Source organism: Chiloscyllium punctatum, chromosome 32, assembly GCF_047496795.1.
Source record: "Chiloscyllium punctatum isolate Juve2018m chromosome 32, sChiPun1.3, whole genome shotgun sequence".
Taxonomy (NCBI): domain Eukaryota; kingdom Metazoa; phylum Chordata; class Chondrichthyes; order Orectolobiformes; family Hemiscylliidae; genus Chiloscyllium; species Chiloscyllium punctatum.
The window spans coordinates 49,002,096-49,027,724 of NC_092770.1; the positions used below are offsets into that span (position 1 = coordinate 49,002,096).

General features: G+C 39.7%; 1 protein-coding gene across 1 annotated transcript in view; it reads left to right on the forward strand.

The window, feature by feature from the left end:
* fbln1 (fibulin 1) overlaps positions 1 to 9,096 on the forward strand; it is a 166,622-nt gene extending 157,526 nt beyond the window's left edge. The window contains exon 17 of the mRNA XM_072552309.1: positions 8,508 to 9,096. Within this exon, the coding sequence (XP_072408410.1) occupies positions 8,508 to 8,647 (140 nt within the window). The 3' untranslated portion in view covers positions 8,648 to 9,096. The remainder of the gene's footprint in view (positions 1 to 8,507) is intronic.
* Positions 9,097 to 25,629: the final 16,533 nt, after the last annotated feature.

Sequence of the window (25,629 nt, forward strand, 5' to 3'; positions counted from 1 at the left end):
CTGCTTGAGAATGAAATATTCAGATGCAGTTCACTGACGCATTGGAAATTTGGTTTCCCAGAGGACATTCTCTGACATTGACATCACTGTTGGGTATTTTATTGCCTTCAAGGATCTTTAGTTTTCAAATTGTGTCAGAGAATCTAGCTGTGTTTCTGAAATAAGTGATTTCCATTTTACATTGTCGTGAGGTGCACTTGCATGGGATCCTTTCATTCTCATTTGTATTTTGTGGAAAACATTATTGTTTCATCAGATTCAAACACAGACAGCAAAGTTGACTGTTTTACTTCTTCTTAGCATCTGTATGGCTTGGTTAAATGTCTACTACTGACTCCTGGTGATTATGGTATCAAGGATATCAGATGATCAGATAGATAATTTGCAAATTCTATTTATCCTTCTCCTTTTATAATGGGACTGCTCTACTGGAATGTTATTCAGTCCATTGGAACTCGCAGATCTCAATGAACTTCTAAAATTACAAAATAAATCCTTACATAAAAGCATCACCATTTTTAAACACTGTGGTTTTCTTCAAGTAATTAGCAATGCCATAGAATGTATTATTCTTTTGCCAATATTCTGTTCTCCATTGCTGAAGGGATTTATTGTTAGTTGGATACTTTTCCATTTACACAAATGGCTATTCCACATATTTGAACCAAAACCGGTGAGTGTTGACAAATCATTCAACTCTGTATAGCATCACAGCCAAGCCAAATTTTGCCCTCATGACATGTAGACTTTAATGTTGTTAGATAAATGGTAGAAGCAGGAATACTGGATGATTCAGCCCCCAAACCCCGCCAACACCCCAAATGCCCCTAACTCAGAGACATTGAGAATAGTTGTAATAGTTGGTAAGTTATTATGGTAGATACTGAAATGGCAGAATAGCTGAATGAATTTACAGAGGATAGTGAATTTACACAGGATACATTTTGTGGTAGAAACACAACAGTGTATCAATGCATTAATGAGAAACCCTTCTTAAGTAGATGAGTGTCTGGAATGAACATGTGGGGAGGCAAATAATCCAACAGTATTATCTCTAGACTGTTAATCCAGAGACCCTGGTAATGTTCTGGAGACCCGGGTTTGAATCCCACCATGACAGATGGTGGATTTTGACTTCAATAAAAATCTGAAATTAAGAGTCTAATGACGACCATGAATCCATTAGATGTCAGAAAAACCATCGCGCTCAGTAAAGTTCGTTATGGAAGGAAATTGCCACCCTTACCTGGTTTGGTCTACATGTGACTCTAGACCCACAGCAATGTGGCTGACTCTTAACTACACTCTGGGCAATTAGGGATGGGCAATAAATACTGGCCTAGCCAGTGAGGCCCTCATGCTGTGAATGAATAAAAAAAATTGTAAAGGGTGCAATGATTTATTTGAGAGCAATGAAAAATATAAATGATTGGGAAGAAAGTTTAGTGCAGTTGTGACAGACTTGGAAAAGTTGTAATGGAAAGCCACTTAAAAAATTAGTTGACAAAATGGCATAAAATGAGCTGATATTAAGAATAAAAGATGGCTGAAAGGCAGGTTATGAAGGATGTTAGTGTGGTACCCCAGAAAGTAATATTGGGACTGCTATTATTCTTTTCATAGCTAAATTATTTGGACTTACAGATAGGTAGGTGAACATCCAAACTTGTGATAATAAAGAAACCAAACTGTCAAGAGTTCAGTGACTGAAAAGTAAGTAGAGATAATGCTAAATATAGAAAAATATGAGATAATTAAAGAAGAGAATGACTTCGACCCAACATCCAGATTTATACTGTAAAATGACTGGCAACATTCACATCTCATAGTTGTTAGGTAAGGGCTAGGAACCAGAAAAAACATAATGTTGGCCATCAACAGCAAGATACACAGCCATCAATAAATTGGGAGTTATCTTGGATTCATAACATGAACACTATTTTCAAGAACAAGACAAAGACTTGGTGCTCTGTGATGAGTGACTCACATCCTATTCTTCAGGCTTCTCCATTATCTTAAAAGCTCAAATCAAAAGTGTAATGGCTGCTGCCATAACATCATTCAGGAAACTCAACATGACCCAGGACAGAGCAGCTTATTTCATAGTTGCCCAGATGTCAGTGTCTATCTCATCCCACACTGGCATACAATGTCAGCAATCCTAAGAAGTCAGTGGCTGTCTTTCTCCTTTAACTGTGGCATTGTTAGGCAACGCCAACCTACTCTACCTAAAGTTATCATGATAGCATTCTAATTACAACAATGCAGCAGTTAAAGGAGAAAGACGACCACCGACCTCTTAGAATAGCTTTTATCAATACATTCTGAGATGAAGTTTCTCTTTTGTTGACAAAGATTGCTGATTGTCCTTCTTTATTTTGTTATAATTGTGAGGTTTAGCTTTATTATGTTTTGGATTGTGCCTTTAAACTTTAGCTTACAATTGTTGTTATGAGACCATGAGACAACATTTTTTACTTGTGCTTTGTCTTTATTGAACTTTTTGTAAGATTATTGCCTTTAATAAGTGTCCATTGTTGAGGTCACACAACAACAGAAAGTCAGAAGAACATCAGTATATGATTATATTTCTATCTCAAACATCTCCCTTTTGATACAGAAAACAAAAATCACAAAAAAAGAGCATTATCATTTACATTGCAAGTTATTCAAATCACCCACTATGCACAAAACAGTTATCTTAGTTTATTGTTCTTGTCAGTCTTCATACATGCATTGAACATATGGTCTTTAAGTTATGCCAGTCTCATATTATACAAGCATATTGTCATGGGCTGTTCACTTGGGGAATGTTTCTTCTTGAGAAGTGTCATTTCCATTTTACCTGTTGCTATCACAGTAGCTGTTCTGCCATTTTCACTGTTGGGGTATGGTAGACCTCTGGGATTGATGGTTGACCTGTGGTCAATGCAGTTGGTGAGTTTACAGCTTCCTAATTGGGCAATTGAGGAACAACTTCTCCTGGTGTGCATATGTGTCTGCATCTCTCCTTTGAACTCTCTAAGATAATTACTGTGTTTCCTACATACAGTATGGTGTCATCTTGAGCTGCCAATTCATCCCCATGTTGCTAATATTGTTTTGTGACCGTAGAAGTATCCCTAATGCTTTTAGGCCATCCTTCCATTATAATTTCTTGCAAAAATTGGAGCGTAGCATTTTGTCGGATAGTCTGCTTAATTTGAGCAAGGGGCTTGTCTGGCAGATTCAATGTGTCTGCTGGGTTGTTGACATCCAGAGCACTTTAAACTGCTCCTTCATTTGGGATGTAAGGATTTCACACTCTACCATAATATCCTCTACTGTATTCAAATGAAGTGCTGCACTCAACAGCATGTCAGCAATGTATATCAGTTTTTCCCCTGTTTGTATGCCACATTCAAACAATGTCTCTAATAACAGAATCAACTATTTGTTATACAACCATTTGTACCTCCTCAATTGGAAACAGATTGTAGAAAGCTGTTGATTTTATTCATCTTCACTTGTCACTTACCAGCAAGGGTAGTAAAGATTTTTGCCTTTTAATTTGTGGAAACATTTATTTGATGGTTGACATGGGGTAGGGAGCCGTCTTCAAGCTTTATTTAGTTCCTTTGAGTCGATGTATACTCTCAGTTTTCCAAATTGTTTCACTGCTATCATCTTGCTAGTTCATCCTGTAGGTGTTGTCACTTTCTTGATTACTCCCTTTTTATCCATCTCTATCTTTTCTTTAAGATTAGTTTTGTGAGCAACTGGAAATTTCCTTGATAGATGCTAAATTGATCCTGCATTCTCATCTCCTTGAAGACATCCTCGACTTTGAAAGATATCATTGTACTGCTCTAGGATCAATTCTATAGTCAATATTCTGGTGGGCTACTACACATTGAAAATCTCTTTTTTGCATGTTGAGGGTTAACTGTCGAAGTTTTAAATTTGCTCCAGCTGAGATGAGTAGCTTTTGCTTGCAGTCTAGGATCTGGAACTCCAGATCTTCATTCTTTTCATTGTGTTGTGCTCTCAGACTAAATGTCCCATTGCTACAGGTCTGGTGCTATCATGTGGCTTCAACTTTTCTTTCAAGGATTTCATTTTAGATCATCATTTTGAACAATTTTGCACCGACCTGTGAATTCCAGTGTTGATTTTATTTTGACCTGATATCTTCTTTCTGCAGCCATTACTCGAATACTCACAAACCATGTATCACCTACAAACCTGAAGGAACATAACTGTTATATGGTGCAGAATGATTTATAACACACACGTTGAGTCAGTTGGGCCAGCAGGTGATAAGTGGTGGAAAACGATTTGTCAGAATCTTCAGCTAAAATCTCTTCAGTGGTCATCTATATCTATTTTCAGATGATGAACATCCTGATCTATGTTGGTTACCCACCCTCTTATTGTAAGATCCTGTTTTGGATGGATTGCTCTCAGCACAGCCAATCCATTTTCAATCATTTACACTTCTTGTTAGCACACTACTCACCATTTATCTCTTTCTAAGCTAATCTTTAGTGATCCCTTTCTTTTCTTGTCCTTTCTTTCTTCTCTCTCTTTGCACGCATTCTATTCACTCTTTCCCCAATCCCAGCCCTGTCATCAGCATAAATACCACCATTTCCTAACTCTTTCAGTTCTGACAAGGGTCACCGGAGTCAAATATAAGTTTATTCCTGTTGCTATAATGCTGCCGCACCTGCTGAGTTTCTTCAGCGCATTCTGTTTTTGCCATCTGTATATAATTGTTGTGCTTCTTTCTGGCCAAACGCTTGTGTGCAAATGATTTGACTTCTTGCAGTAAGAACACACTGGATATGCCTTCCTAATACTGGACATGCCTTACATTCTTCATGTAGTGTCCTCCACAGTATTTGTATCCTGCCCCTGTGTGTAATTTTTCTTCACGTTTGGCCTGAAATGTATCTCAGCATAATGCGAGACCTGAACATTGCTTAGTCACTGATTTACTCTGCATCAGTACCTCTGCATATGTCTGTAACTTTCAAAATATGCATGCTTACTGCAGGATCTCTTATGCCTAATGTAATCCTGTCTTTAATGTGATCATCTTTAGTTGCACGAATAAACAGATTCCTTGAATGGTGTTAATGCAATCACATATTAAATAATTTCACTTGAGCTCTCATACTGAACACATAACATTTATAAGTTATGTTGGTTTGGGTTTAAATGCATGTTTTCATATATTTCAAAACTTCTGCAATCTGTTCCTTCTGTTCTTTGGAGAGATTTAAGATGTAATACTCCTTGAAACGCCCTCTTCACAACAGTGATAAAGTGTAGCTACTCTTAACTTACTTGCTTGTTAATCAAATCTAACACAATTTCTTATTTTACCAATGTAAGTAGAAAATCTGCTGGTTCTGTTTTATTCAACCTTTCATTTTGACTAGTACTGGGGAAAAGGAATGTTTGCTGTCTTTATACCTTACTGTGTGCTTTCATCTGTGTTCCTTTCGTGTGGTTTCTTGTGACTGTTTGCAATTTACAGCACTTCTGTACATTTGTGTGTTCCTGTTTTACGAGTGTTTCTATACAGCTCTTCAACATTCAGTCACAAATCCACTATAACACCATGCTATGTGTTCACAGGACAACAATGTGGCTTGTATTGTATCTTTATTGAATGATCTATAAAATGGATGTTTCCAATGTATATCTTGAGACAGAGATTATATGACAACAAGAAGCCAGGAGGCAGATTACGACAGTATTACTACAGTATTGCATTTCTATCCCAAACAGGGATCACATGGCTATTCAGAATTCTACCTGGCAACAAGCCCGGCTCAGTCAAGGGTCTGACTGAGCAAAGTGCAAGGTTCTTATACTTGGGAGTAAAGGCTAAGGTCACCGGTGTTATCAGTCAATAGACTTGATGGTTCCAACGTTTTGGGATAAAGAGAGAGAGGTAGAGAACAGCAGTTCTTATGGTTAGCAGAAAGAAGAGGTTGCTGGTACTTTGTGAGCTACTGAAGCCAGGTATAAGAGGGAGGTATTCTTGAGTCAAACAAGTGCGTACTGCAGCCAGCTAGGAAATCCAGGAGATTTTCCTTGGCATCGCAGCAAGTGGGAAGAGCATTGGGTTTGGCATGGTTGGAAGTGGGAAAAGGAGTGGGTTTTGCTGTTGGTACTGGATTTATGAATCTTTGGAAAATCTGAGGCTCCTTGGAAATGGTTGCTTGAAATAACTCCACATCGAATGGGAAAACATAAACTCATTGGAAGCTAGGAGTGTCTGTGGACTATCAGAACTTTAATTCTGAGGAAAGTACAATGAGTGATAAACATCCCTCTCTATATTTTAAGTTATGAGTTGGTTATTAGAAATATTTACTTAATATATATTGGATATAGGTTTGTTCGCTGAGCTGTAAGGTTCATTTCCAGACGTTTCATCACCCGACTAGGTAACATCTTCACTGGGCCTCCAGGGGAAGCACTGTTGATGATTCCTGCTTTCTATTTATATGTTTGGGTTTCTTTGGGCTGGTGATGTCATTTCCTGTGATGTCATTTCCTATTCTTTTTCTCAGGGGTTGGTAGGTGGAGTCTAACTCGATGTGTTTGTTGATAGAGTTCCAGTTGGAATGCCATGCTTCTTGTTGTGGTTCTGTTCGCTGAGCTGGGAATTCGTGTTGCAGACGTTTCATCTCCTGTCTAGGTGACATCCTCAGTGCTTGGGAGCCTCCTGTGAAGCACTTCTGTGATCTTTCCTCCGGCATTTGTAGTGGTTTGAATCTGCCGCTTCTGGTTGTCAGTTCCAGCTGTCCGTTGTAGTGGTCGGTATATTGGGTCCAGGTCGATGTGGTTATTGATTGAATCTGTGGATGAACTACGAAAGCAACCACCCCAACACACACAAAAGAAGTTGCATCAAGACACTATTCAAAAGGGCCACAACACACTGCAGTACACCAGAACTGCAAAAAGAGGAAGAAGAACATCTATACAATGTTCTTGTTGAGGGCATAAAATACATAATCACTAGATACCTGCTCTGATCTCCATATTAAGAATTCTCAACATTTAGCTTGTTTGCTGTGTTGGTAGGATAGGAAACTGAATTATAATGAACTGAGTTATGCCATTAATAAGGTGTATAATAAGGTCTTTAACAAACAAGCAGTAATTCCCTTTAATTGGCTATTGCTGCCAATTCATTCCATTAGGTCAGCAGCTCTTCCAGTAGCCATATATAATTGGCAGGCCTGGCAGTAGTAATTTAATTGATTGCTAATCTGAATGCAAGGCCCTGGCACCATCAAAGCTGAGCTCTTTCACATTTTTGCTCGGAGCGAGATGCCTGATGCTTCCCAAAAAAGTCCCAGCCTCTGATTCTGGAACTGCTGTTCTGAAGAGATCAACTTAGAGCCCACTTCTTGCCAAATTCTCAGTTTTTGGTTCTATAATTAAAATAACTTCCATCATTTCTTTACACTTTTTATGTGTGTGACTCCAAAATATTTATTTGGTGTTTATTTTGCTTTATGGACACATCTTTTTTATGTAAGTATATATAATACATAAATAATATGTCGATATACATACATAATGTTTAAACATTTGGAACCATTTCCTGTCAAATGTTTTCATTGTAAATTTCTAGGTCCAACATTTATAATGGAAATTTCCAATGTACACTTCTATCAGGATTGGGAAATTTGGATAGTCTCAGAATATAGCAGTACTCTATACGAATTTTGGTCATGGGTTCACTGGAATTGGTACAAGAAGTGGGAAGACAGGTGATGCAAAGCAATAGCCATGGTTCTTATAGCATCAAGGGAGAACGTTTGTTGTGTGTTATGCTGCAGAATGGAAGCAAGCCTTACCATCTGGCAGCACTGGGTAAGTCCGTGATTCTAAAACCACTGAAGTCATTAAACAGTCCAGTCCAGCACGATGAGACTGTGTTGCCGGATCACATCACTGAGGAAAGGATCTTCAATCTGGACAGCACCAAGAAAGTCTTGAATGTGTCAATGCTGTAGAACCAAAATCACCAACTAGCTGGTCCGAGACACAAACATCTGACTAAACTCAGCATTTACCCTGTCATCACTAAGTTGAAATTGCACTTAAATTACAAAAGTAAACATTATGTTCATATGAAACTCTTGTCCACCAACTAAAGAAAATTAATATAAGAACTAACAGGAAAGCGATGTTGAAATAAGCTCAGTGAATTGCTGCAATGCATTATGCAGATATGATATGTTCGAGTCACTGACAAATGGCAAAGGGTGTTGAACTAACAATCTTGTCAGTGCTCAATAATGTTAAACCTTGTTAACATTTTAATTGTACTGGTCCAGGTGAGTGATGAGTATTCCATCAGACATTTGAACTGAATCTCGTAGATTGTAAAGATGTACTAAAGGTAGCTTCCAATTTGGCTCATGATAAAAGTTATAAGTTGGTAATATGGAGTGTCTGCTTTGCATTCACGCTCCCTTTACTTTCCCCTCTAGGTGTTGTTCGATTAGTGAAACCAATTATTGGACCATTCACTTCCACCTTAAAGCTGGAAATGGACTACTATTTGACAGGGCAACTGTCTCATCGCAACATTGTGTACGTTACCATCTACATCTCGGAATACTGGTTCTAGAGGCATTCTTCATACAAAGTTAACCTACACAACTGGCCACAGATGTAAACCACTGAGTAATACAGGAAAAATTCTTCTGTACTTCACTTCTACTCATTAAACATCCGCATCAGTACGATTAGAATGCATTAAGCAGAGTTGCATATTTATCAAAGATCTATGTTTCCTTTCAAGTTTATATTTAGAATAAAATGTTTTTTTTTTAAATTCACTACATTACATTCAATATTTTTCAAATAAAGTTGTACCTAGAAAAATTACGTTTCAGTGTGGAGTAAGCCAGAGAGATTATCAAAGTTGGACAGTCTTGAAACCTGAAGTGCATACAACTGAACAATGGCACATCAATTTCCTCATAAATAACCACATTATAACATTTTTGTGATGCATGAACTATTTGAACACAAATTGCACTTGAATGATTGTCAAATAAAACACTGGTTGCTGCAGACTGTCTCCTTTTAATAGTTTGCACTGCTCTGAATTTGTTCAAGCTATTCCACATCAGTTCAACAAAATTACTCGTGTTAAGATAGACTGATGAGCAATATTCATTGTCTCTACAAGCTCCAAATACTTTAGAAAAAACTTGCAGTGTTCTTAATGTGTCAATAGTTATCCAACACATGGGTTTGGAATTTCCTGTGGGGATATAATCAGTAAGTTACACCCAAAAATTATGCACATTTGAGCACCTATTTTCCCAATGGCTAATTCGACCCAAATTTGCAGCCAATCTCAATAATAAATATAGGTACTTAAACATGGGCATAAACAAAAATAAATAGAATTCAATTCAAGGATTGTGGACTGCACTGAACTTGAAAATTAAAGTTTCAAGCCATCTAATTAGACTAATATCCACACTTAATAAAGTCATGTAAATATTAAATCTTTTCAGATTTAATGTCATTTCTATGCATATCATAAAAATGCACTCAAAGAAATACAATGCAATGATAATACAATGCAAATCTCTAAGAATAATTATATTTTGAAAATCACTTTGAAAATTATAATAAACCTCAAGAATTTTTTTTTCTGGCTGTGTCCAAAATTCCGGATTTAATTTTACATCTATTTGCGTGTGAATAACTGTTTTAGTTTAAGAACATGACCACTATAATGAATCAAGAGGCATTGTGACACAGGGATCATCAGGAGCTTATAAAGGAATAGCGGATTTCTTCAATTTTTCACATCAAACGTTTTGTTTTATGTCCAAATTTCATGTTTTTTCCAGGGGAAAATATGCAGAAAATTCCATACTTTGCTGTTCAGAACTATTAAAAATAGCAGCAACAATCACATCTGCATTTTAAAATAAAATTGTACTTGTTGCAAACTGTCAGCATGAGCAAAAGATATGCAATTGTTTGATTTTTAAAGACTCTAATGCAGTTACCTATGTTTCTTGTGATCAATCCTTGCAGTTTGGTGAGTCAGCCTATGTAGGCAAATTTCCAGAAAAGTGCCAGTGCTATTCTTATAATATTTATTGTACATCAATAGCACATGTATTAATTATTTCACAGAGCACCACAGAATATTTATCTCCAATTTAAGGGAGATAAAGAAAAGCTTTGGGGGTTCTTCACATTATTCATTCAATGTTTAAATACAGATCAAGACATTGTACAAATGAAATAATGACTGCTGGAAAGGTTTGGCGTTTCAAACCTTTGACTATAGGTATTTTCTAAGTTTTGACTCAATCTCAATGGATAAGAATGTTCAGATTTATGGATGAGAAATGTTCAGATTTCCAAAAAACGATTAACATGATATTGGTAGTGGAAGACTTGGTGCAGTTCTTACAGCGAAACTGTGGTATTTCGGGTGAATAAGTCCTTCTGTGATATGGCATCGTAAGTTGCTAGAAGGTAATTACAGATGGACAGCTTGTTCATTCCTTCAAAAGGAAGAATCTGCTGTCCAAATACAAAAACAAAAGCCTTTTAATCAAAGATGTTAGATGTCTTTTAGTCTTTAACTTATTTCATGCAAATGTTTTGTAAATTAGCGGAAATGGAGAGAATGGGAGAGGAGAGGTTGAGATGGAATATTTAAGGAAAGGGGATGGGAAGTTTGGAAGCTCCCTCAAAACCTCTTCACCAACTAGACATGCACAGAGACATTAAAAGGAACTATTCAGCTAAATCTATTTCAGTGCATATAGGTTTTCAAAATGTTCTTTTACTATTACAGAACAAAACAACAAAGATAACAGCGTGAAGGTTTATTAATCATACAAACCCAAAATGTTCTTATCCTTGCCATTACACTCATCGTCATTTGTGTAATGTGAATAGCCACTTCATTCAAATATTAAAACAGCTTCACTGCTGTCTAAAATGTTGCTGATGAAATATTTCTTAAATGACATTAAATTGTCACACAAGTTTTATGAATTCCCACAAATTACTTTCTCAAGGACAACTAGGAAGGAGCAATAAATGCTGACCCAGCCTGTGATTCCCACATCCCATAAAAAAAAGGAACTATTTATACAAGAACCCAAGTTGGCAATGGAGTAGGGCTTCAGAATCCAGGGCATGTCTGGCCCATCAGTTTTTCTTTTCATTTATTTTCTTATTTTTCTCTCTCTTTTCTCTTGTTTTTCTTTTTGTTCTCTCTTCTATTTTACTTACCTCTTGATGATGAGCTTGATCACGGCAATGGCATTGATGAGGAGTGAGCCCAGAACAGATTTGAATGGGCCTGGCGCAGACTTGTGATAGTGGCATTGGAGGCGGGTTTGGGTTCCTGGCAGCGCCTGCATCAACGAGATGTTCCCAGCATTGATTCATGGCTGCTGCAGCGGAGACAAGTTTGGGTTTTTGGCTGCATCTGCATCCAGCGCAGATTCATGGAGGTGGCAGTAGAGGTGAGTTTGGGCCTAGTACAAGACCCAGCAACATTGGCGAGGTGGGCCCTAAGTGGACCCATGGCAGTGGAGTCGAGTTTAGGCCAATGTGGCACCTGGTGGCATTAAAAACCCTCTGCTCTCCTCTCGCATTCTCTCCATTTCCCCTAATTTTTAAAACATTTTGCATGAAATAGGATAAAGACTAAAAGAGATTTCAAATTAAATTCTCTGCTTAAATTTTCTTAAAAATAGACACTTTGCTGGATTGACAATATGGATTCCACTATTCTGACATGATGCCAGTTGACCACGATTTCTAGAAAGTTCAGACCAGAGGGCAGAAAGTGTGCATCATCCCTCTGGAATGTGACATTCCTTATATTGCAAAAGCTAGTAGCTTGATGGAAACATGTATAACCATACAGCTTTGACTTCTGTTCATGAATAGGCTTGATAACACTAGAAGAGAAAGCATCAGAGTAAGCAATTCTAGCCTTAATGCTTGCTTCTGATATCAATACCTCACAAAAGTCAAATTTCTGGAAACTTATATTTCACTGTGAAGTGAACTAATAATTCCAAGCTTAGGACTATTTCACTTTCATCAGCAGTTTGACTTCATCTGAGCTCCTGTGAAAGGGAAACCTCCGTGCAAGCCAATTGAAAGAAACTGACCAGGACAATGCCTTACTGGACTCCCTAATTCATGTGAACTCAATCTGATACCTTTGATTTTGAATCAATTATAATTTGTCATTCTCTCCTTCATCTTTCCTTTTTCTCAGATGTTTATATGTAAGAAAATGTGTCATGACCCATTCTTCAGACCTTCAGTGCAGTAATAAGCCCTATTTTGGTTTAACTCTAAGAAATCTGCTATGAGGTCATTTTTATTTAGACCTCACAAACATGATTTGGTGCATATACCACCTACACTAAAAAAAAGGGAAGAAAATAAGAAACAAATTTGAAAAACCATCTCCTGTTACAGACATGGGAAGATAGTGAAAATAATTCAATTCATACCTCCCTCTTGGACACTACACTCCCAATTTTAGATTAGATTACTTACAGTGTGGAAACAGGCCCTTCGGCCCAACAAGTCCACACCGCCCCGCCGAAGCGTAACCCACCCATACCCCGACATCTACATTTACCCCTTACCTAACACTATGGGCAATTTAGCATGGCCAATTCACCTGGCCTGCACATCTTTGGACTGTGGGAGGAAACCGGAGCACCCGGAGGAAACCCACGCAGACACGGGGAGAACGTGCAAACTCCACACAGTCAGTCGCCTGAGGCGGGAATTGAACCCGGGTCTCAGGCGCTGTGAGGCAGCAGTGCTAACCACTGTGCCACCGTGCCGCCCACAAATTTGAAACATATTTATACATCTTGAATGCATGTGTGCATGGGTCAGACATGTTTTTATTTTACTAAGTAAGGTTTGAACCAACTACTGTAATTGCACTTCTAAAAATAAAGTGTCAGGTTGCCGGGGTGGCAACAGCAGTGTGAAATGTTAATTAGGCTATCACTGTGTACTCACCAGTTAATATTAAGAAGGCGATATTGACTACAACTGAGCATTACATTTTCTCCCCTCTATGGATGAAACAAAGTAAGGAGATCCTCATTAGTCAGGAGGTTATTGATTGGGATAAAGTGAGAGACCTCAAGTATGTGCCCACAGGTCCCAAAAGGTGGTAGGACAAATAGATAGATAAGGTGCTAAGAAAGACATATGGGATACTTTCCTTTGTTGGGTGAGGTACTGGATACAAGACCAGTAAATGTAACGCTAGAACTATATAGAATACTGGTTAGGCCATAGCTGGAGTTTTGTGTATTCTTCTGGCCACCACATTACAGGAAGGACATCGTTCTTCGACAGAAAGTACAGAGGAAATTGACAAGAATGTTGCCAGATTTTGCAAACTGCAGTTATGAAGAAAGATTTAAAAAGCTAGAGTTATTCTCCTTTAAAAAGTGGAGGCTGAGGAATGACTTAATTGGAGTACACAGAAGAATAAGGGGCTTGGATATGGTGGATAGGGGAGAGCTGTTTCCTCTAGCAGAAAGGTCAATTACCAGGGGCTACAGATTTAAGGTTATTGATAGATTGATTTGAGGAGACACAAGGGAAGGTTTTTCTTCCACTCACAGTGGAGGATGTCTGGAGTTCACTGCACAGGGAGCTCAGGATTTGTTTGCTATCCCTTCCCTTTTGAGGGAATGTTCTTTTGACTGTACCTGAATATCTCTTGAAGACAGTTATTGTTTAGCACAGTTAGTCCCAACCTTTGATTCCAGTCTATTTAGCCAACTTTCATTCTTGTACTAGGTCTAACAGTATATCCTTTTTAGTTGGACTGGACATATACCGCTGTAGGAAGTTTTCTTGAACACAATCTAGGAATGTTTACCCTCTCTGCCCTGAATGCTACCATTGACTCTGTCTACATTCAGGTAGTTAAAGTCCCTAATTATAACCACTGTATAATGTTGACATCACTCTCCTAAGTTTCCTGCAGATTTGTTCCTCCATATCCTTCCCACTCGTAGAGTCGTAGAGTCATAGAGATGTACAGCATGGAAGCAGACCCTTCAGTCCAACCTGTCCATGCCGACCAGATATCCCAACCCAATTTAGTTCCACCTGTCAACACCCAGCCCGTATCCCTCCAAACCCTTCCTATTCACATATCCATCCAAATGCCTTTTAAATGTTGCAATTATACCAGCCTCCACCGCTTCCTCTGGCAGCTCATTCCATACACGTACCACTCTCTGTGTGAAAAAGTTGCCCCTTAGGTCTCTTTTATATCTCTTCCCTCTCACCCTAAACCTATACCCTATAGTTCTGGACTCCCCAACCCCAGGGAAAAGACTTTGTCTATTTACCCTATCCATGCCCCTCATAATTTTATAAACCTCTATAAGGTCACCCCTCAGCCTCTGATGCTCCAGGGAAAACAACCCCAACCTGTTCAGCCTCTCCCTATAGCTCAAATCCTCCAATACTGGCAACATCCTTGTAAATCTTTTCTGAACTCTTTCAAGTTTCACAACATCTTTCCGATAGGAAGGAGACCAGAATTGCATGCAATATTCCAGTATTGGTTTAACCAATGTGCTGTCCAGCTGCAGCATGACCTCCCAACTCCGATACTCAATACTCCGACCAATAAAGGAAAGCATACCAAACTTTCAAGGAGCTATGAATCTGCACTCCAAGGTCTCTGTCCAGCAACACTCCCTAGGACCTTACCATTAAGTGTATAAGTCCTGCTAATATTTGCTTTCCCAAAACGCAGCACCTCACATTTATCTAAATTAAGTTCCATCTGCCACTTCTCAGCCCATTGGCTTAGCTGATCAAGATCCTGTTGTACTCTGAGGTAACGTTCTTCGCTGTCCACTACACCTCCAATTTTGGTGTCATGTGCAAACTTACTAACTATACCTCTAATTCATGATTAATAAACGACATCAAGTAATATAATTGTAACTTTTTTGTTCCTTAGCCCTGGCCTAATACTCTTTCTCCAGCACTGTTTTACGCTTCTATACTAACTGCCAACCGTCCTCTTTGCTTTCTTTTCCTAACTTTTCTGAACACACTGTAACCAGGAATACTTAACACATGGCCCTGCCCTTTCTTTAGCCAAATCTCACTATCACCACAACATGGTAATCTGTAACTATAACTCCTGGATCTTATTTAATATATTCCATGCATTCACATACGTGATCAGTAACCCTGATTTAGACTTCATTACTTTCTCTTTGATTCCAACTTCATTTATTGACTTTCTATTCTTTACACTATTGCCTTCTATCACTCCCAAGTACTTTGTGTAGCCTGCTATTCCTCTCAAATATTCTCTCTTGGATCCCACACCCCTGCTGATTTAATTTAACTTCATCCCAAATGTGAAAGCAAAACACCCACAAGGAAATCAGTCCCAGCTCTGTTCAGTTACAGCCCATTTGGCTTGTACAAAAGAATGCCCTGCAGCCTCACTGTAACACCCTTGACTGTGGCACTAGGGATACAACAAACCATCCCAGGGTTATGTTTAGCGAAATGCCAGTCTGTTCCCATAACAAATGAATTCACCATTGCAATTTTTCTTCCTTCCTTCTCCTTCCCTTCTTGCATGTCTGTACCATTCAAGGTACCACAAACTTGGCTGACCGGACTTCCTCAGAAACCAGCGCTGTCACCAGTTACCATACTGAAAAAGTATTTCAATCAAATCACAAATATATAACAAAGCATTCAAACTATTTGGTAAAATCACAAATACAGTCAATTAGTATTGGATCAGAATCACAGAACTGCTACAGTGCAAATGGACGTTATTCAGTCCATCATACCTGTACTGCCACCTCTGTGTCCATTGCGTCTGTTCCAATGATGCCACTCTTTACAAGAGGGCCTCTGAAATGTCCACCTTTGTCCTCAACTGAGGATTCTCCACCACCATGGTGATAGGGTGCTCAGCCAACCCATCTCCTGCACTTTAGCCCTCACCCCTTCTATTCATTCCATAACAGACATAGGGACCCCTTGTCTTCACCTACTATTCCACGAAAATTCACATCCAAAAGATCATTCGCCACCAATTCAGCCACTTTCAGTGGGATGCCACCACCAGACACAGTTCCCTCCCCTTCCTTGTTAACCTTTTGCAAGAACTATTCCCTCCAGGACACCCAGGTTCAATCCTCCTCCCACAGCCTCATGGTACCTTCTCATACAATCGCAGAAGGTGTAAAACCTGTCCATCTCCTGCCTCACTGTCCAAGGCACCAGACATATTTTCCAGGTGTAGCAGCTATTTATCTGGACTTCACTCAATCTAGTCTACTGTCTTCACTGCTTACAATGTGGTTTCTCTACACATGACAAAATGCAGACTGGGTGACTGCTTTGTAGAACACATACGTTCTTTCCTTAAACATGACCCTGAGCCTCCAGCTGCCTGCCATTTCCACCCAACACCATGTTCCCTGGCCAACATCTCTTTCTCGGGCTTGCTGCAGCATTCCAATGAAGCTCAGCAGAAACTGGAAGAACAGCACCTCATTTTCCACTTGGGAACCCTGCAGTCTTCAGGACTCAATATTAAGTTCAATATCTTTATGGCATGAGCATCTTTTTCTGTGTTCTTTCCCCACTCCCCCACACACCAGGTCTTGCTATCATATGAGCTGCTATCACAACCAACTCATTAGCAACTATTGATTCCCACAGACTGATCTTTACCCATTCCTTTATCTGTCTGATCACTGCTCTCCATCTGTGAGCTTCAGCTACCAAAGGAAGTGATAGATGCAGGGACAGTTGCAACATTTAAAAGACATTTGGATAGGTACATTGAATAGGAAAGGTTTAGTGGGATATGGGCCAAATGCAGGCAAGTGGAACTAGTTTAGTTGGGGAAACTTAGTTACCATGAATGAGTTGGACAGAAGCTTTTTCTTTTCTGTGCTGTATGACTCTATGACTTTATTGTTTACTCCCACCGCTTCCCATCTTCAGCATATATACCAACCTTTTACTAGCTACAGTCAGTTCTGAAAAGGGGTGACTGGAACCAATATGTTAATTCTGCTTTCTCTCCACAGATGCTGCTAGACCAACTGAGTTTTTCCATGTTCTTGTGTCTGCCTGTACAAATGTTGAATTTTTCTTTAGAAATTCAGTGTCAGAAATCCACATAATGTATTTTGGCTTCCTTTTAACAAAGAAATACTGTATGTATCCAAAAGAATGAAAGGACTCTGCACCTGAACAGGGTTATAATAAGTCTGAGATTTAATTAATTGGGATTCTACATACCTTCCAATTATAGTGCTGACAAGTGTCATAAAATTCAATTGTAATTTTTCTAACTGCTACTGAGCTCCTGAAACCCAATTTTCACTCTTATTCACTATTCTTGTGTTTAGCCATTTGATTATTACGGCAGAAAGCCAAACCTCACAAGAATTGGTGTTAGCGCCTGTGTCTACTCACAACTTAATGGAAGATGCCTTTGCATTCCATTCTGTACTTCCACCTTCACATTGGCCTTCAACTCAACAAAGGCAGAGCATGAAACGTTTAGACAGTTTTTTTTCTAACCAGTGCAGTTAATAAATCTGCAGCCTCGTTGTTACTCTGAAAAGCAATTTGGAGAAACAGCCCAGAGAGCTAAACTGATCGGATGTTGCAGTATTTGCGAACTAGGTAGTCTTGTTCAGTTTCAGTAGAAATTTTGCATGCTTGTACATGTGCAGAAGGTTGGGTGTGGAAATAGATAATGCTATTTATTTTTCTTGAGAGATTAATGACATAATGAGTAGAGCCTGCTCAGAGAAATTATGGTGAACTGTTAACCATAAATGGAGCATCAGAGGTAATTGCAAACTGTTCATATGCCTGTCACTCAATCCTGACAAATGTTATCAGAACATTGACCTTTATTATTTTTTTCTGATCTTTCTTTTAATTTTTTTGATTTTGTTGTCTGTCCCTTCCACAGACATACTTTGATACTTAGTCCTGACAGTTTATTGTTATTTATTTCAGAGAAAGTATTTGTTTGCATTTCAAAAACCTGATTAATTTTACATTTTACAAATTTTACAGACTTACCATATTAGTTTAAATCTTTCCTCATCATACCGTTCAATGTTATGAATTAAGGTATTGGCGCCATTTTGATCCAGTAAAGCCCATCCCTAGCTATAGCCTTCTCTTATCTCTGTCCGTAGAAATTACCCTATGTTACTCACCATTTCAATAAATCACCTCATTCTCGTGCTAACTTTTCTGTTCAGGGCCTGCTGCAATGTTCCTGTGCACAAAGTGTCCTTTCAGCAGTTTTGATGATAGTTGCCAGTGTATCCGTTCTACAACATTCTGCAGCATTGAAGTGCAGATCCATACCGTAAGTGGATCAAGATATGCCACAATAGCATGGAGAAGCTGACATAATGTCGGATGCCAGCATCTGTGGACATAGGGTGCATGCAGCCTCTTCCATAGAGTGTGGCCTAAAACATTGCTGTCAAGTGTCCAAAATGGAGATCTGGAAGAGCAAGTGGCAAGCTGGAGTCACCCTGTATCCACATTGGATTTCACGTTGTGAATTGTTAGCGTCTAGTCCTGTTTGATGGGAGGTAGGATCATGCTAATGAGGTAAGATTAGAAAATAATGAGTCACTGGACCCGAAATATTAACTCTGATTTCTCTCCACAGATGCTGCCAGACCTGCTGAGCTTTTCTAGCAATCTCAGTTTTTGTTGTAGAATATAATGAGGGTGACTATGAGCATTAATTCCTGCGAATAGGCCTCTTACCAATCACTTGTCAGAATCTCATCTTGATATCACATTTGCTTGGTCTTGCTGCTCAAGAATGGCCTTTATGTGGCTTCTCACATGATTCTCCCACATTTTTCGCCATAGCCCACATCATTCAGGGTCTGAGAAAATTCAGTCCTAACAGTTCTGTTGATTAGTTTGTCAGAAGATGCTGCTGCAAAGGGCATGAATGTAACTTTTCCAAATGAGAATTATCAGAGTGATTCACTAAATTAATTAGTCACCTCGATTACTAATAAAGGCTTTAGGAAAGATCTTTTGGGTAGGAAGAAGAGCTATAACATGGATATATTATTCACAGACAGATGCAATATGAAGCCATAGGCTAATAAGAAATACATACTTTAGGCACAGCCAACAACATTGTTATAGGCAGCAAAGCACTTCAAACCAACATCTGCAACAGATGAGGTTTTTCACATTTTTCATAAGCTGTCCAATTTTACTAATATCTGTAAAGCATTTGTTCCCAAGGGTATTAGACATGAATGTGCAGGAGATTTGGTTCCAAAATCCAAGCTAACCTCCAGCACAAAACACAGATGACCAATAAGATAGTACAACACTACAACATTGGAGCAAGGGAAGTGCTAAGAAGATGCACAAACACAAATGGGTGGCACGGTGGTTAGCACTGCTGCCTCACAGCGCCAGAGACCCGGGTTCAATTCCCGCCTCAGGCGACTGACTGTGTGGAGTTTGCACGTTCTCCCCGTGTCTGCGTGGGTTTCCTCCGGGTGCTCCGGTTTCCTCCCACAGTCCAAAGATGTGCAGGTCAGGTGGATTGGCCATGCTAAATTGCCCGTAGTGTTAGGTAAGGGGTAATTGCAGGGGTATGGGTGGATTGCGCTTCGCGCGGGTCGGTGTGGACTTGTTGGGCCGAAGGGCCTGTTTCCACACTGTAATGTAATCTAATCTAATCAAACACATTATTATGGTTCAGAATCAATCATGCAAAGACCAAGTTTTATAAGATGACCCACCTTCTCACATTGTTAAACTCATATACCATTTCAATGGTTCATGGTAACTGGAAATGTTTACAAACATTAATATCAGATGTCTTGGAAAGGCAGGGTGACACACACTAAAATGATATTGCATCAGAGCTAGTGCCAATATATTACCACTATGCATCCTGGAAAACATGTACTTCAGTGAATGGTGCTCCATGGTACAACCTACAAGAGAGTGTAATAGGTACCAATTCTGTACATCAGCACAGCCACTCTGAAGTGTCAATACATAAGCTCAGTGGTTCAGTGGTTAGCACTGTTGCCTCACAGTGCCAGAGACTGGGGTTCAATTCCAGCCTTGGGCAACTGTCTGTGTGGAGTTTACACATTTACCCTGTGCCTGCATGGGTTTCCTTCAGGTGCTCCGGTTTCTTCCCACAACGATGTGCAGAATAGGTGGTTTGGCCTTGTTAAATTGCCCATAGTATCCAGGGATGTGTAGGTTAGGTGGATTAACCATGAGATATGCAGGGTTACAGGAATAGAGTAGCAGGGTCGATCTCAGTGGGGTGCTCTTCAGAGGGTCGGTGTAGAGTCGAAGGGTGAATGGCCTGCTTCCACACTGTAGGACTCTGTGATAAGGGCATGTCTGCAGGTGTTCTTCATGATAGGGTCTGAGGCCCAGCCATCTTCAGCTGCTTCATCAATGACCTTCCCTTCATCTTAAGATCAGAACTGGGGATATTTGCCAATGCTTGCACAATGTGCAGTACCATTCGCGACTCTCCAGACACTGACTCACTTCCTGACTCCTGAAAGCCTGTCTACCATCTACAAGGTGCAAGTCAGGAGTGTGATGGAATACTCCCACTTGTCTGGATGACTGCAGCCCCAACAACACTCAAGAAGCTTGACAACATCCAGGACAAAGCAACCCCCTTTATTGGCACCACATCAATTCCCTCCAATGCTCAGTAGTGTGTTCTATCTACAAGATGCACTGCAGAAATTCACCAAAAATCCTCAGACAGCACCTTCCGAACCCACAATCACTTCCATTTAGAAGGACAAGGGCAGCAGATAAATTTGAAGGGGAACACCACCACCTTCGAATTCCCCTCCAAGCCACTCACCATCCTGACTTGGAAATATATCGCCGTTCTTTCACTGTAACTGGGTCAAAATCCTGGAGTTCTCTCCCTAATGGCATTGTGGATCAACTCACAGTAGACTGCAGTGGCTCAAGAAGGTAACTCATCACCACCTTCTCAAGGGCAACTAGGGATGGGAAATAAATGCTGGCCAACTAGTGTTGCCAACAAGTCACAAAAAGAATAAATTTTAAAATTCTATGATATGCTCTCTTGGTTTCCTGCATTCTTCTAGCTAGTAGGTACCAATGGTCTACAATAGCAGGACTACCAGTACACTGATCTCAGTATAGTCACGATTCATAAGATATTAACCAGACCTACCGTGCCAGAACAGACCACATTCAATACAAGTGCATCAGTCAAAAATCTCCAAAGATATAACTTTGAAATTTAAACCAGAAGGCCTGCATTCAAGGCCCACCTGTCCCAGAGATGCATCAAAATATGCCTGAATGGATTGGTTAGAAAATAAATAACTATGAAGTGAGATGTATAGCAGGTACCAGGATGATTACATCTGAAATGCTGAGCAGGTTATTCAACTGTCCTCTCCTTGCGCAGAAGTAGCAACTAACACATTTATGATGTGCAGAGAAGATTATATCCTTTTGATGTATTACTTCTCTAAATGTCCCATCGTTTTTTTTCAAGGTAACAACAAATAGATATGACTATTGCTGAAACCGAGTGTTATTTTTAGTTTATTCAATATCCAGGATCAGATAGTGTCTGACAATGGACTGCAATAAACTGGAAAATTGTTTCATGGTGCAAGTTCTCAGTAAGGAGTGATCCACATCACATCATCACCCCACTCAAATGTTCTAGCAGAATATTCTATCAAGACGGCATGGTGGCTCACAGTTCAATTCCAAACTCAGGCGACAGTCTCTGGAGTTTGCACATTCTCCCTGTGCCTGTGTGGGTTCCCTCCAGGTGCTCTGGTTTCCTCATACAGGTAGAGAAAAATACAGGAGATACAAAATGAGAAAGCAAGTAGAGAACTACCAAAACTGTACACTGGGCAGAGACTGAAAGTTAGAAATACAAATGCAACGGGCAGAATTTTATAGAGTTCTTATAAGACTACAATGAGATTTGTAACAGAATCAGACAAGATGTCTAGTCATGCCAATCTCAACCTTGGGAGCATTTGTCGATCTTCAATGTTTTTGCAAACAGCACAGTGATCTTCTGTCGAGGCAAGATTGAGTTGCCAGTTACAGTGATTATTGCTTGCTAAACGCCTTATTAATAGCCCAACTCAGCTTATTAATATTCAGCTTTCTATTTCACCAAAGTCACCAAATAAGCTAAACATTGTGAAAAGTAACATGGAAACCAGAGCAGGTAGTTGGCAAGTTCAGTTTACGATTGTTCTGAACATCCTCTGAGTTGAACATCAGGCATCAACATCTCCATGGGCACCAGCAATGCACAATAAATGCCATGGATATTAGCAGCCTAAATCTGCCAGCATGTAAGAACCCTCAAGACATGTCTCGGACTGACTTACATTTCAATGTTGCACTTGGTGCTGCACTGGCAATTATGATGCAATGCTTCTGCAAAGTCACTGTGCACTCAGGGATGTACACTCAGCACATAGACTGAAGCAGACTGTATCTCCAGGCCCTTAGCTCAATGTCATAGTAGTAACTCACTTTGAGCCTACCAGGATGCTCGCAATATCCCTGCCTTGCAATAGCTTGCCTTGACTTTTTGCAGTTTGTCCTCTCAGCCAGAGGTGTCAGAATCACTACTTCTCTCTTCCTGTGCTGTTTAGTGCAAAGGAAGAAAATCTGTCATTGTTGTCAACAGTCCTCAGTCAAGTCAAGCCTTCACTCAGATGGTCCTGGTACAGTAAGTCAAGGGCAGCCTCCAATATTAGTCCAGAGGCTATGAAATGGTCATTCATCCACTCGGGGTGGTCAGAGTCAGGATGCTGTCCATATAACGGGTGAAAATCTGAATGCTGAGCAGCTCAACAGGCTGTTTTCCTCATGGAATAAGAGAGAGGCAGGTAACTAGGGAGATGAAAGTGGGATAAAGCTATTACATTTGCTTGTAATGGATTCTTCAATTCTACAATATCCTTGCCTGGTTTCATACGTTACAGAACGTAAACACTGTTGCATCAGGTTAAACATCTGATTGGAAGCAGAATCACACCAGATAGTTGAAACTTGACATAAAATATATTGCAGTTTTCCTCTGGCATGACATCTTTTCATTTCATAGTCATTGACAATTTGAGCTCATATCTACCTCTATCAAAAACTGCATATCTGTTTTACCCTTGGTCTTGAGGACAAAAGGCAAAGGAAGCAAAATTAATTACAGCAAACAAACCTCCTAATCAAAAAGTCCAATGCATTGGGACTTTTTTTCACATAAATAAAATAATTAGAAAATATAATTATGTCATTTATGATTAAGCCTACACTCATATCAGTCAATAAGTGGAGATAATGTATTAAAGTCAAAGACTAAGAAAAATGAATTAAAAATGTCCACTTGAGTGAGACATTAGAGAGCTGTTAACTGTTAGGTATTGTTTGCTAGCATGGACCGACGCTTTCATTGTACAAGGGCAAAGGAGAATGGATGTGATGCAGATTATGTGGGGAGAACTGATGGAGGCAATAATTAGCTAAGGCACAAGAACTGGTGCACTGAAAGTTAAACAACATTCTCATGTGAATAACAATTTGGATGCTTCTCAGCTCTGAGTTGTGGAATGTCAAACAGCAGCTGCTTAGGTAGAAATGCAATGGATATAATTTTCTTACAACCACTAAAGGACCCTAATAAATCAAAGTGTAATGAAGCCAAGTGACAAACATAGCACAGGTGATGTGGAAAGGGTGGGGAGGATTACACTTTAGCATTTAATCTACCAGGGGCCAGACTGTAAAGCATTAATTACTTTATTTCTTTTTAATAGTTGAGAAGAGGGTTTTGTTTCTTTCCTTGTCTTGTCAAGAGAACAATCTTACATTCATCTGTCAACACCAGGATAAGATACAGTTTGAAACTGTAGCCCATTCCAGCAATGAACACAGGCCAAAAGCACGCTCACCTGAAACCAGTTTTTGTGGATAACTGCCTATAGGCCATTTATTTCATGCGGGTCTGGACAGCTGATGCCTTGTTCTGAAATAGCACAAGGCAGAAAGAACTCAGTTATTGTACTCAATCTGCAAGAACATGATTCAGTCTTGGCTAGACATGGTGAATGTTAACTTCTCAAATGTAACTTGTTTAACCCATAAGGTTTCAGCCAAATCCAAGCTCAGTGCGTGCCAGACAACATTGTACAGGTTCAAACTCCTGAATGGCAAGTGTTACACATTGCTGTAAGTTCTGTGTGAATTACAAATTGAGTTGATGCCAAGCTGTGGCATTAGTAGAAATATTTTTGAGATTTCTATCCACAGTTCCCAATTGTTGACGGCTCCAATAATCTCAAAGTAATGAGGATTAAGATGGTCAGCACAAGCCCTCAAATATTTAATTTTTACTATGTGAGCCTCTCCATGCTGGGTGTAGAAAGTATAAGTAGTGAAGTGACATACAAGGAAGTGAAGGTGTCACTGAAGTAGTAGTCCAGACAAACCGATCTAGTTCAATAATATCCCTTTAGGAAGGAAATCTGCTGCCTTTATTGGGTTTAGCCTACATGGATTTGAGATCCACAGCAATGCAAATGACTCTTAACTGCCCTTTGAAATGGTCTAGCAAACCATGCCTAACAGTCACGTTCTAGACACAACCAACACCATGCCTGCGTATATCCTATCCTGCCCACAGGACAGACCTACCAGAGGTGACTTGGCAGTACTCAACATTGACTCTGAATGTAATGAATTCTCATGGTGTCAGGTTAAACATGGATAATGAAACCTCCTGCTGATTGCTACCTATTGTCCTCTCTCAGCTGATGATCCGGTTCTTCTCCATGTTGAACACCAACTAGAAGAAGCATTGAAGGTGCTAAGAGAATAGATTTACTCTTAGTTGGTGACTTTAATGATCATCACCAAGTCTTGATGTGGTGTCACAAGGACTGACTGAGCTGGCCAAGTTCTAAAGGATATAGCTGGTAGGCTAATCTACTTGTCACAAATTCATCCAAATATGATAACATTGATAGGAATGATCATTAGAGATAAAAAAAAATCTGCAGATGCCAGAATTCAAAGGAGACAAACAAGAAGCTGGAACAGCATAGCAAACCAGGCAGCATCAGAAGGTGGAAAAGGTAACGTTTTGGGCATAACCCATTTTTCAGGAATGTTAGATCTTGGGGAGCAGGTAGACGCATGCAGTGCGAGGCTGTGAAACTATGAGGTTGGAGGCAGTGGAGGGGAGTTCACCGGAGGCGATGAGGTCACAGACAATGCGGGTGACAGTGGCCTGATGAGCTAAACTGGGGTTGTGGTCAAGGGGGGGATAGGGCATGGTTTCAGAGAGCTGGTGTTCGGCTTCTGTGACATAGACTGCGACATTCTTGAAGAAGGAATCATCATTATACAGCCTTGGGGAAACAAAATCTCATATTTATGTTGAGGATACCTTCCATTTCATTAAATCATTACAAACAGATCCACCAGCTC